General features: G+C 43.3%; 1 protein-coding gene across 1 annotated transcript in view; it reads right to left on the bottom strand.

The window, feature by feature from the left end:
- LOC115313150 overlaps nucleotides 1-5,242 on the bottom strand; it is a 44,914-nt gene extending 39,672 nt beyond the window's left edge. Inside the window, exon 1 of the mRNA XM_040217244.1 lies at nucleotides 5,174-5,242. Within this exon, the coding sequence (XP_040073178.1) occupies nucleotides 5,174-5,242 (69 nt within the window). The remainder of the gene's footprint in view (nucleotides 1-5,173) is intronic.
- Nucleotides 5,243-13,792: the final 8,550 nt, after the last annotated feature.

Here is a 13,792-nt window from a genome sequence, read left to right as displayed (position 1 = left end):
CTTCAATGCAGGAGCGTCTGGGATTGTGACGATGGAGGTGGGCAGGTGGTTCCAGTCATTAGTAGTTCTTGGGATAAAAGAATCGAAAAAGAGCTTCGTGCGACTGAATGGAACGTTGACTTTATGGTGATGATTATTTCGATGGGATACATACGATGGTTCATAAGAAAGCTGTCACCTAGATGCTGGTTGGGACGATAAATTTTGTGAAATAAGGACAAACGAGATAATTTTCTACGCAATGAAAGATTCGGAAGATGTAAAGTTAGTTTCATAGATGATACACTGGAAAAACGTGACAAATTAGACAAAATTAAACGTGCGCCACGATTTTGTATGGATTCAATTTGAGTAATTAGAAATGCATGGCCTGGGTCCCACACCGAACTCGCATACTCAAGCTTGGATCCAACGAGGGTCTTGTACATTAGTAGTTTTAATGATGAAGGAGCCCTTGAGAAGTTGCGGCGTAAGTAACCTAGCATGCGATTAGCGTTGTTAGCAATAAAATTAATGTGAGCTTGCCAGGAGAGGTCAGATGTTATATGGACACCTAGGTACTTGTATGATGTCACCTGTTCAAGAGCAGAACCAATGTTGCAATGAGGAAAGTTAGTACAGGCAGCTTTCCGTGAAATTCTCATTACTTTACATTTACTGGCATTAAGGCGCATTTTCTAGACGTCACGCGAGTTAGTAATGGAATTAAGGTGAGTCTGAAGAAACGACGTATCAGTATCAGAATAGATTACACGATAAATGACACAATCACCTGCAAACAACCTTATGGATGACTGAACATTGTTAAAGAAGTCATTTATGTATATGAGGAAAAAAAGGGGGCCGAGGACGGAACCTTGCGGCACACCTGAACTAACAGGGCAGGGAAGAGAGTCTGAGTCGTTTGCAGATAGAATCTGTGTTTTGTTAGAGAGGAAATTTTCGATCCATGGAAGAATGTTAGAGTCAATGTTTAGTTGTTTTTTTTTTAAATTTTAAGCAGAGCAGTTGGTGAGGGACTAAATCAAAGGCTTTCGAAAAATCAAGAAATATGCAGTCGATTGAAAGATTATTGTCTAGCGCAGAGAAAACATCGTTCGTGAAACAAACCAGTTGCGTTTCACATGAGAATGATTTACGAAAACCATGGTGACGATATGTGAAAAATGAGTTCGATTCAAGAACGTTAACAATGTTAGAATAGATGATGTGCTCCAACATTGTACATGGGACACTAGTTAAAGATATAGGCTTGTAATTAAGAGGAGAGTGAGCATTACCTGATTTAAATAAAGGTACCACCTTACCCACTCTCCAATCGCTGGGCAACAAACAAAGATCTAGGGACTGCGAGAAAAGTTTAGATAGTATTACAGAAGAGAGCATTTCAGTATTCTTCAGAAATTTAGAATTAATCCCGTGAGTTGCAGATGAAGAAGAAACTTTCAAATTTTCTATTATGCTAAGCACACCAATGCAATCAATTATAACGTGATCCATAAGTGGAAAGGCTGCAAGATCATATTCAGGATAAGAAACAAAAGACAGTGACATAAAAGACTGAGAAAACACATAATTTAGTAAAGATGAGCATTCCGACCTTGGGACTGAGACACCATTATCGTCGACTAGCGATATCACACTCTTTTTTGTCCACCCATTATATTCCAAAATTTCTTAGTATCATTTGTCAATAAGGATGGTAGGGTATCATTAAAAAATATGTTTTTTGGCTTTTTCCGCTTCATTCTTAAAGAGGGTTGCAACATTCTGATACGCACACCACAAGTCAGGTTTATTGAACTGCTTTGCTTTGCAGAACAGTCGTTTCTTTTTATTTCGCAGGTGCTTTAAAGAAACAGTAAACCAAGGGGACCGGTTTTTGTACGGGATAATTCATAGGGTACGTGTTTGTTTACAAGATAATTAACTTTGACTTTAAAAATAGACCAATGGGATTCTATAGTGCGATTAGGAAAATTCTGCATATATTCGTCCAGAAATTGTGCCAATTCATCATTGATGACATGGTAGGTAGCTTTGCTGTAATCGCGTATACGTTTAGGCATACTCTTAAGGCAAAAAAAAAAATTTGGGGGTTTTACGTGCCAAACCTACGAGGGCATCTGGCACGCCCCAGCGGAAGACTGAGATACTCTTAAGGCGACGAAAATTGCCTTCAAGTGTGAAGTGAACAAAGCAGTGGTCACTCAGGCCTGGTAAAAAACTTAGAGACTGAACGAGGTCAGGAGTAGTTGTGAGGATTAGATCCAATATGTTCGAACTTGACGCGGTGACCCTGGTAGGTTGAGTTATTAACTGAGAGAAATTAAAATCTGTGCTCAAATTTATGAACTCAGATGTTTCACCGGAAATGTCAGACGGAACAGGGAACATACCAGACCATAATATTTTCGGAAAGTTAAAATCACCTAATAAAAAAAAAAACTGGCGAGTGCGGAAATCTGACAACAATGCTGTTTAAAACGTCATGAAGTTGTGCACAGAAAGTCAAGGAAGCGTTTGGTGGCCGATAACAGGCACAAAAGATCATGTCACGTTGATTAATGCGTACACACACGGATACCATTTCCAAGCATGATGCATGAGAGATATGATAAGAGTGCTGATTTTCTGCGACGGCTATTATTACACCTCGTCCCAATCTATTGACGCGATCAGAGCGATAAATATTACATATTTAATGATAAATATCCTGAAGCGCCTCTCCTGTCGTCCGTGTTTCTTTATTGTCCTCGTTTGTTCGCGCTTTTTAACCTTTTACTCAAAAACTTCTTTGTTATCAATTTCGGCAGACAACAACGTTTCAGTTAGTATTTTCACATCGGCGCTACACGTGTCGATTAATGCTGACAGTTCCTCTCGTTTGTTAACGACACTGCGGATATTTGAAAAGAGAAATTTTATTAACGGGAATTACGGTGTTACGTGATAGTTAGGATAATGGTACTTCATTGTCTACGACATTATTCGAATTTTGACTTGCGTGAGCAGGTGATTCCTTGTTGGCGTATACTTCACAGACAATGTCTGATGAGGGACAATAGATTAAGCATTTTCTGTTGATGTACAACTTATTGTAGCGACTTGAAAACTGCTGATTACTAGCTTTTCCATGCTCGAGCAGTTTATTGCGCGAGGTTCGAGTGGAAATGCAGATGTCCCTACCAACACTAAAACCAAACGACTTCAACTTCGACCTGGCTGACAAAATAGGATCCCTGTCCTTTGAATTTGAAAACTTTGCAATTACCGGACAGCATTTATTTGGAAAGAACTTGCCCAACCTATGAGCGCGAGAGATCGCTTGATCAGATAGTTGCAAATTCAAAGCAGACGAAACTACCTCAATTATTTGTTTTTCTGGCACAGCCCACGATTCTGATTGTTTGTCAGGTAAGCCGCGGAAAATTAAGTTTTCACGCCTAGATCTGTCTTCATAATCATCTAAACGACGATTTAGAGCGACTGTTTCGTTCCGAACGGCGTTAGACACCGCGCTAGCCACATAAAGGTCCGCGGAGTTGTCCAAGGCAGCTATTTTTTCTTCTGCGACAGTAAGCCGATCGTTTATGCTGGTCATTTGTCTCTCAAGATTCTGCTGAATTTCTTTCACTTCATTTATTTGAGACAAGACCTCAGTGTGGTTTTTGTCCATTTTGCGATGTAGAGCCCTCAGCATTGACACTAAATCGTTAGAGCTTTTGCTGCGGTCCTCCTTAGGTGGGCCTGGATTCTGTTGGACATCACCCCCCCAAAAGCAATAGTTTCACAACATAAAGGCAATCACAAATAGTACCAAGAAGAACATTTGGGCATGGCAAGAGCAGCAGGTTAACATTGTTCGTGCGCTTACAATGTAACGAAGGGATGGGACTAACCTGCTGGAGGAAATACAAGAGGGTTTGACGAGTCTGCATTCCTGCCGCTTGCAAATGCCCACTGAAGTCCCAGGAAGACGCTCCGTGTTTTAAAGGATGCAGGAGTGTTGATGTCACTGACGATGAAGCCAAAGTAGCCGGGAAAGAGCACCGATGAAAATTGATGTCTTCAAACGACGAAACCGAACAGCATTGTTGCAGTGACGAGCCAAGCAGGGTCGGACGACTCTGCGAAGCTGACGACGTGCCATTGGGTGGCAGCAGTGAGCAAGATATGCAGGATGATAGCACCTGCACGAGGAAATACAAGAGGGTTTGACGAGTCTGCATTCCTGCCTCTTGTAAATGCCCACTGAAGTCCCAGAAAGACGGTCCGTGCTTTATAGGGTGCAGGAGTGTTGATGTCACTGACGATGAAGCCAAAATAGCCGGGAAAGAGCACCGATGAAAATCGATGTCTTCAAACGACGAAGCCGGGCAGCATTGTTGCGGTGACGAGCCAAGCAGGGTCGGATGACTCTGCGAAGCTGACGACGTGCCATTGGGTGGCAGCAGCGAGCAAGATACGCAGGATGATAGCACCTGCACGAGGAAATACAAGAGGGTTTGACGAGTCTGCATTCCTGCCTCTTGTAAATGCCCACTGAAGTCCCAGAAAGACGGTCCGTGCTTTATAGGGTCCAGGAGTGTTGATGTCACTGACGATGAAGCCAAAGTAGCCGGGAAAGAGCACCGATAAAAATCGATGTCTTCAAACGACGAAGCCGGGCAGCATTGTTGCGGTGACGAGCCAAGCAGGGTCGGATGACTCTGCGAAGCTGACGACGTGCCATTGGGTGGCAGCAGCGAGCAAGATGCGCAGGATGATAGCACCTGCACGAGGAAATACAAGAGGGTTTGACGAGTTTACATTCCTGCCGCTTGCAAATGCCCACTGCAATTTCCGAAACGCCCTCAACAAGTTCATGTACTGTGGACCGTATATAAAGAAGGCATAAATAAATGCAGTAGCTGAGTTTGAGACGTTGTCTTCTGTCTAATTTTTTGGTCAATTCTACTTTTGAATGTTTCACGTTTCTTCCCCAGTTTGAGGTAATTCAATATAATGGGAAACTTACACCAGCTCGCCAGCAAGCTCATTGTTTTTTGTTTTTGTTGCAGAAGACCAATCTATTTCTGCTAAATGAGGTAATCTACATTCCCACCTCTAATTTCAGGTGTTTCGCTTAACGGTGTACAATTATTTGTATTTGTCTGTGTAATCAACTTACTTGATTTATGTTGTCCTCCAGTTTCCACATTACATTCTTCTTCACGGTGTCCATGCATAGTGGAGGCATAAAGCACAACTTGAGAGACCGATCACCACGAAATAAAAAAAATGACCTGGTGCTTCTTATGGTGACTGAGTGATAGTTTCCCCCTTTCTACCCCAGAGATTACTGAACACCGTAAACCTAGAGTGCCTTCGTGTGCGCATCAAGCACACTAAGTAAACTCACCATCACTGCTTGCTTTAGTTATCAGCAAGATTGCCTGTTTTATGGGTGCCTTTTTGGGGATGCTTGGAGCAAGTGTTTTTTTAATAATAATACTTTATTTCCATATATTTTTACGAGATCCAGGCTTGCAAGGGCCGCAGAAAGCAGTATGCCCATACTGAAAGGCCAAAATAATTGTAATATCGAAATATTGAAGTTCCTCAAATTCAACTTGCGATTTAAAAGAAGAAGTCCCACCTTCGATCTTGCCAACTTCAAGGAACTTATTCTACATTATATAGCTGTGTAGTTCCATTAAAAACGTGTGAATTATTTTGCCTCCAAATGCACAAAAAAGACATGTTACGCAATATTTGCGAGTTCGGTCCGCTCTGGGAGCTGTTTGATGCACTGTAAATAGTTAGAGCAACCATTTTTATGTATCTAATAGGCCCTCTTGGAAACAGCATATCAGAAAAAGTTCAGTGCTATATCTTGAAGACATTTCCAGATAACAACTAAGAAATATTCGGTAAAAATGTCAAAGTTACATACTTCGTGTATTTCGAAGTGCTGTATTTTGAATGGATACCAAATAATGAAACATATTGCTAATGGAACACCACGGCGATATAGTGTATAATAATGTTCTTGAAAAAGGAAGAGTTGTTTTAATTGCACGTTAAAGTTCGACAACTTTTCACATTCAAGCATGTTTGAAGCGTTGTAAATATTTTCACTTATGAACTCGAGTAAAAATTTATTTTTACATAAATGAATATTTTCGGAAGAACATACGAAAAAAAGTTCGGTGCTAGATGTTGAAAACATTACGAGATATCCACTCGCAAATATCGGATACAAATGTCAAAGTAGCCGAGATAGCGCATTTTTGACGCGTGATATGAATATATGTGAACTATATAAATATCAGTGGATATAGTCGCTAAACGCTACTATTTCTACAAAATGATTGTGTTTTCAGTTAATTACGTGCCATCAAACTTTACACAAAGGGTGAAGTTTCAAAAAAAAAAAACGGAGTAAAGCGGTTTTTCTTTTTTTTTTTTCTTTCGAAATAATGTTTTCTCGCGAAAACATTTGTGATTACGTTCCTTCCGCACTCTGGGGAGTAACAGAAAATTATGAAGGAAAACAAAAATGTCTACCATACACGCGTGGGTTTTCTTATCTGAAGAGATTTTATATTGCGGTTACGCAGAATAAAAATGACAATCTAATAGCTTTCTGTGTACTGCCATCTTTCCTACCGGGCTGTGGAATGGTTCTGAGCATGCGCAATAGCTCTCCTCTACGGAATATTGTACGCCGCGCCTGCGTCCTCAACCCAGTTACTCGGCCCTTTATAGATTGGTGATAAGCGTTCTTCAGTTTTTCTGTTCCAGCCTTGACTGTATCACAGAAAGGCTGACGCCGAGTATGCAGGCTATTCACGTGCTAAACATCACCCGCAAATATGGCCGCCGAACGAGTAAGCAGAGCTTCTATTCGTGAGCGCTATGAAAAGAAAAAAAAACTAAGGCAAAGCTAAATTATAAATTTGGGGGTTGGCGTGCCACAGCAACGAAGGGCATCTGGCACGCCATAGCGTAGGACTGAGGATTAATTTAGACCACCTGGGAGATCTTTTCATGTGCAGCCCAAATCTAAGTTACATGGCGTTTTCCACAATAAGCCTCCGTAAAATTGCGGGCTCCGCGGCCGGGAGAGTACACACTGTTATGCGAGTGAAAGTATATGCCGTTTAAGTTTATGTTTATGTAAACCTTTAGTCTTAACTTTCCGCATAATAGTACATAATAGTAATAGCGCAGTGTACAGCATAACTGTATACTGCGCAGCACAGTTAGCACGAAGAAGCAATCACCAGTTTTTTTATGAATTTTGCCAATTAAAATATTGCCATCAAAACTACTAGTACGGTGAGAGGTGCTCATTTGAAGCTCCGAGTGCTCACGTAAAACAGACGATGTGTCGGGGAACTGCGATGGACAAATATAGGCGAACTCTCTTCAGTGACTACCAGCAATCTTGCAAACAATTAACAGCTCCCCATCTCTTGCTTACTCTTCTGAACCACCAGAACGACATAGGGTACGTTTAGCAGCAATTGAGTTTTTTCGTCAGAAAAAGGGTTGATAACTGTAATAACAAAAACGGCTTGACACGACAAAATCAACAATTTAATTAAACGTTTCGCCTCCCATGTGGGAAGCACCTTCAGAAACGCAAAGAGCAATGAGAGTGGCACGAAACGTTCGGCTATTTAGGCATGAAGTTTGTGAACACGTCCCGCAGGGGACCACGGCTCTTGTTAACCAGCAATGAGTCACTTCTGCGTTTGTCGTTCTGGATGAACCAAGGTTTTAGCAGGTGGTGGCCTGACGTCCATGCGTGGTCGACAAGTTCGGATTTGAAGCGGGTGGCGTTCGCGGAATTGGCGACATCCCGTGCGTGTTCAATTAGGGGGGTGTCTGCTCCGACGGCCGTTGCTCGAGCCATGTCCACACGGAGAGGGCTCCTTCAACACCGGAAATAGTAGTGACGTCACTTCCGGTGTCGATGTAGCTTGCCCTGTCTGGGCATGGCTCCTTCGACACCGGTAGTTGAGGGTGACATCACTTCTGGTGTCGCAGCTACCGGTGTTGTTTTGACATGTGCCCCCCGTCATAACTAGTGTGACTGCCACCAAAGGAGGTTGCCGTCACCACTCACTGCCCGACTGCCCTTCCCGAGTCTGCGGTCTGGTCAAGTTCTCCTGTTCCGGGTTGGTTTCACGCAAGCTTTTTGCACTCATTTGAAGTGTTCCATTTATCATTTGCCCCATAACTTATTTGTTGAACCATATTCATTGGTATTTACTGCCATTCTCTGTATTTTGCGCTTTGAACGCGTTAATTTCAATTTGTATCCGGTTGTAAACGAGCATGGTCGCACTGCCAACGTGCCTCGTGTTTTAGTAGCCGGTGATCCTTACTCGAACCAATACTTCAAATGAAGTATTGGTCAATACTTCTCGTCGATTGACCGGAGGGCTGTTGAGGTCGCGGCATCTAGTGGGATAAGAATTGAGAACTTGTTTCACGGTCTAACAGGCTTGCCGATTTTGACGTTGTCATCGTACACGTCGGCACTAACAACACTAGCGTTAGTGCCAGTGTTTGCATCAACAAATCCGGTCATTGGAACGGCAGCGTGGTAACGCTGCCGAGATGCAGGTTATGAATGACTGCTATTGGAAGGTAACCTCCCTGCAGCGCGAGTTTTGTCGCAAAGAGGGGTTCGAGTTCCTCGGCGCCTTGGCCAACGTGTAGCAGCAGTAGATCGGTCACGAGTGCTCGGAACGGACGATAGCCAAGTGAGAGCAGCCCAGCTGGTGACCACAACCAAAAGAAAGAAAGCCCTTTTGATTTCCACTTGCCGCTCCTAAGCGCTTTATAAATGATGGTGTCCTCTGGTGAGCGATACAAAAAACACCACCACCTGAGTAGTGCCCACTACATCTCCCCTTAGGATCTAAAAGTCAGTCGCCTTGCCGGTCCAATCACACAACCGCAACGCGTGCGTCTCAGTCGAAGCCTTCTTGCTGAGGCTCTGGCGATGAGGCTGATTGACCCTCACCAGGCAAAGACTGCTGTGAACTTTTCCCTTGATTTTGTTCACTGGCTGGCAGTTCCTCTGTTGACTGGCCTTTTGAGAAGGGGACAAGATACTGACCGTTTCACTGCAGAGTTCTCCTGGGCGTTTCCACCACATATGACTGTGGTCACTGAGCGGGGCTAAAGACACGGCCTCGGCAATTGACGTCCTTAACTCACACGTCCTCCCCCAACTTCAAGGAGGTCGGAGGACTTGAAGTATGCCGGCGGTTGTGGTTCTTTGCCTGTTGTGACGTGTTTGCGACAACTCTTGCCTTGAAAGTCTGATGTCTTAAGTCGTTCTGGTAGACCAGGAATTCGAGTTTATGGTTTTATTCCCATTAAAAACTTGGCAGGTGAAACAAAGAAATATTGATGATATAAATCATTTCATGGACGAGCTTCGGCCGATAGCTCTTGCTCTTCAGGAAACTCATCTTCATAATCGCTCTCCTCGTATTTTAAGACGTCACCGGGTCTTTAGGAAAGACCGTCTTAGTGATGCTCCCTCTGGTGGCGTGGCAGTAGTTGTACAGGGTGGGGGTCGCCTGCTCTGAGGTCCCACTTTGTACACCACATAAAGCAGTGGCAGCGCGCCTTCTTTTAGACCGCCTCATAACTGTAGTATCACTTTATTTACCACCTAACACTCCATTACATATTAGTGAGTTGCAGGGTCTTGTAGGTCAGCTGCCACAACCCTTATCATTCTAGGCGATTTTAATGCCCATCACCCCCTTTGGGGTAGTATTCGTCAAGACTTTCATGGAGGCGTAGTTGAACGTTTTTATTGGCATCTGGGCTATGCTTTCTTAATGGGAGAGAGCCAAAATTTTTCAGTGCAGCTCACACCACATTTACATCCATAGATCTGTCGATCTCATCCCCCTCATTGTTTCCTTGCTTTACATGGAATGTTCTCAACAACCCTTTTGGCAGTGATCACTTTCCGATTGTTTTAGAAAGCGTTGCTCAGCTGCCTCCACTTTTGAAACGTGTCCCTAGGTGGAAGTTAGATAAAGCTGACTGGTCACTTTTTGTGTTACATTCCACCTTGGACATTTCTCTGCTTTCTTCTCTGTCACCTGAAGATGCTACACTGTATATTACTGAGCAGATAATAAATGCTGCTGAGGTGTCTATTCCACGAACCTCTGGTAATGTGCCAAAAAAATGCAAACCATGGTGGAACAAGGAGTGTGCCACAACCTTAGCGGATCAAAACAGGGCTTGGGGCAAACTTCGCAGATACCCCACATCATGTAATCTCGCAGAGTTCAGGCAGCGGAAAGCTAAAGCCCGCTGGACCAGGAAGCAGTAAAAATGTAAATCCTGGATGAAGTATGTTTCTTCTATAAATAGTTTTGTGCCAGCCATGGAGGTTTGGGATAGATACAGGAAAATAAATGGAGACTATAGGTGCTTTGCAATTCCTACTTTTGATGCCCCTTCTTCATCTTTAGTTGACATCGCCAACATCCTTGGTGAACATTTTTATAACACATCCAGCTCGGCAAACTAGTGATTCGTTCAGTAGATTTAAAGCTCGTGCAGAGCGACAAAATATCTCCATGTCTGGAGGAGACTCTGAGCCTTATAACCAGCCTTTTACGCAGTGTGAGCTTGAAATGGCACTTGACATAACGAGGGTTTCTGCTCCAGGGCCCGACCCAGTTCCTTATGAAATGAACTGCGTCGTCCCCTAAAATGAAGCTAAAAAGTCTTCTCTTGTTCTTCAGTTTATTATGGGAAAAAGCCTGCTTTCCCCATGCCTGGAAGCATGCTCATGTCATCCCGCTCCGAAAGCCGCAGAAAGACCCTTAACTACCATCATGTTAGCGTCCCATTGCTCTGACGAGCTGTGTTGGGAAAACATTTGAAAGGCTTATAAATAGGCGGTTAGTATACATATTAGAAAGGCAAAAGGTCCTTGACAAAAACAAGTGCGGGTTTCGCCGATGTCGATCTACTCTCGATAATTTGGTTCGCCTGCAAACCATTATACGGGAGGCATTTGTGAACAAACAGCACTGTGTTGCACTCTTTTTTGACTTGGACAAGGCATATGATACCACTTAAAGATATGGTATCCTGAAAGACTTGTATGCTTGCAATATCCGTGGTGGGATGTTGCAATGCATTAACAACTTTCTAACAAACAGAACCTTTCAGGTCCGGCTCGGCAGCAGCATGTCTAAACCTTTTGTTCATGAAAACGGAGTCCCACAGGGAGTCATTTTGAGCGTCACTTTGTTTGTACTGAAAATGAATTCTCTCACACGAATGCTACCTCGGTCTATTTCCTACTCTCTTTATGCTGACGATTTACAGATCTCATCTCGCAATCTTTCTAGTTGTGAGCGGCAATTACAACTGGCTATAAAGAAACTTTGTAAGTGGGCGGACGAAAATGGTTTCAAGTTCTCTGTTGCAAAGACAGTCTGTGTGCCTTTTTCCCTACGTCGCGGGCTCTCCTTAGACCCAGGTTTGGAACTGAACGCTACTCTAATTCCTGTTAGGAAGTAGCACAGGTTTCTTGGTGTCATATTTGACAAAAAACTTACCTTCATTTCCCACCTGAAATTTCTCAAGGAAATTTGCCTTCGTTCCACAAACCTTCTGAAAGTTTTGGCTGAGAAATCATGGGGGTCGGATCGGAAATGTCTGTTGCATTTGTACACCGCGCTTGTGCGATCTCGTCTTGATTATGGTGCCGTGGTGTACGGATCAGCTCGCCCATCTGCTCTCAAGATGTTGGATCCTATACATCATCTTGGCTTGCGTTTGGCAACAGGTGCTTTTCGGACATGGCCTGTACTTAGTTTGTATGCAGAATCAAATGAGATGTCGCTGTGTAAAAGACGTCAATACCTCAGCCTAACCTACGCGTCTAGTATCCTAGCAAACCCTGATCACCCAACGTATCATTCCATAAAAAGGTCTCAATTCTACCGTCTCTTTGAAAATAAGCCAAGCATCGTCAGACCGTTAAGTTTTCGTATAGAGCAATTTTGTTCCTCACTTCAACTTCGTCTGGACGAACTTAACCTAATTCAGAACACAGTCTGCGTGGCGCCCTGGAATGTGGTGCGTGTTTTTTGTGACTGGACTTTCACTAAGTTTAATAAGAATAGCATATCAGCTCTTGTGATTCAGCAGGAATTCCTTGACCTGGAAGAGAAATATAAAGATTATGCTCACTTTTACACGGACGGTGCAAAGACTTCATAGTTTGTCGGGTGTGCCGTGCATTCAGGTCGTTTTGTAAAAGTTAAACGTCTCGAGGAATTCGCGAGTATATTTACTGCTGAAATCTATGCTGTGTCTTTTGCATTAGATTATATTCTGAAGACTAAAACTTGACGGGCCGTAATATTTGTGGACTCTCAAAGTGCCATTACTGCAATTTGCTTTCTAAAAGCCACTAAGAATATGCTTGTGAAACAGGTGCGAAGTAAACTTAACGGAGCTTTACGTAAAGGTTACAATATAAAATTCTGCTGGGTTCCGAGTCATGTGGGAATAAAGGGTAATGAGGAGGCGGACAGGCTCGCTGCATCTTCAGGTAACTGCTCTCGATATCAAGCTAGCTTGCCCTATCAGGATATGAAGTCATTCGTTAAGTCGTCACTTTTTCGTCTTTGGCAGGCAGAGTAGGCCATGGAGTCTAATATCAAGCTCCATGTAAGCAAACCAGTCCTTGGGTCTTGGGAGAGCTCCTCACTTAAGAACCGCTTTCACAAAGTTGTATTGCGCCGTCTTCGAATCGGGCACTCCTTCATTACACACAGATATCTCCTTTGTGGGGAGGATCCACCAGTTTGTGAGCACTGTGGAGACAATCTTACTATTCTTCATATTTTGTGGATCTGCCCGGAATTCGACACTGAACGACGCGCTTATTTTCCTGAGTTTTTTAGATTTTGTATTCCATTTCATCCCGCTCTTTTGCTGGGAAAGCACCCTCTAGTTCCTCTTGATCTAGTTTTATCATATATTACTAGTACTGGCCTTATACACCAGATCTTGTCCCAGTTGTTTTCAGGATCATCTTTTTGTAATGAGGTAACCTTAGGAGTTTCATTAGTTAATTTAGTCTGGCGCAGTATGGCCTCCGTTGCTGTTGCGCCAAAAAACCCGCAAACAACAACAGCTATCTCTTGCCTCACCTCAGCCCTAAAAAAGTCATGTTTCCATGCCATTCATCGGAGTTTCTTGGGCTAGATCGATAGACTAAAATCTTGAGGGTTCCCGAAAGAGGTCTCAATCGAAGTGATAGGAACGTTGGTAAAGAATGTAAAAGGGGGTGAAAAAACTAGGCGCCCCGTAGAAGAAAAACCGGGTGGTGGATAGGCCATACCTACACAAAATATTGCATAACCGAAAACAAGTGGCCAGCAGGTATGGTGTGCCCGTATTACTATCAGCCCCTAAGAAAATGCGACAAATCTGTTCTAAGGTTCGTGAAAAGGCGGAAAAATTATCAAAAAACACGTGCCACAAAAAACATGTGCGGCCATTTGTTCCCTGTTCATCGGGCGTTGTATATAGCATTCCGCTTTCATGTGGAAGATGCTATGTTGGACAGACGGGACGGTGTCTGAATGACCGGCTACGAGAGCATAAACTTTCTTTAACATCAAATATAGGAGGTCACCTTTCGGTGCACTGTAAAACCTGTATGTGCACACCATCTTTAGAAAAACATCAATCATTGGCCGCTTTAAAGAAAAACAAACGCGCGAGGTGC

This window comes from Ixodes scapularis, unplaced genomic scaffold (genome assembly GCF_016920785.2).
Source record: "Ixodes scapularis isolate PalLabHiFi unplaced genomic scaffold, ASM1692078v2 PGA_scaffold0__279_contigs__length_252992795, whole genome shotgun sequence".
Lineage (NCBI taxonomy): Eukaryota > Metazoa > Arthropoda > Arachnida > Ixodida > Ixodidae > Ixodes > Ixodes scapularis.
The sequence above is the reverse complement of the archived record's forward strand: the minus strand, read 5'-3'. Positions and strand labels throughout refer to the sequence as shown.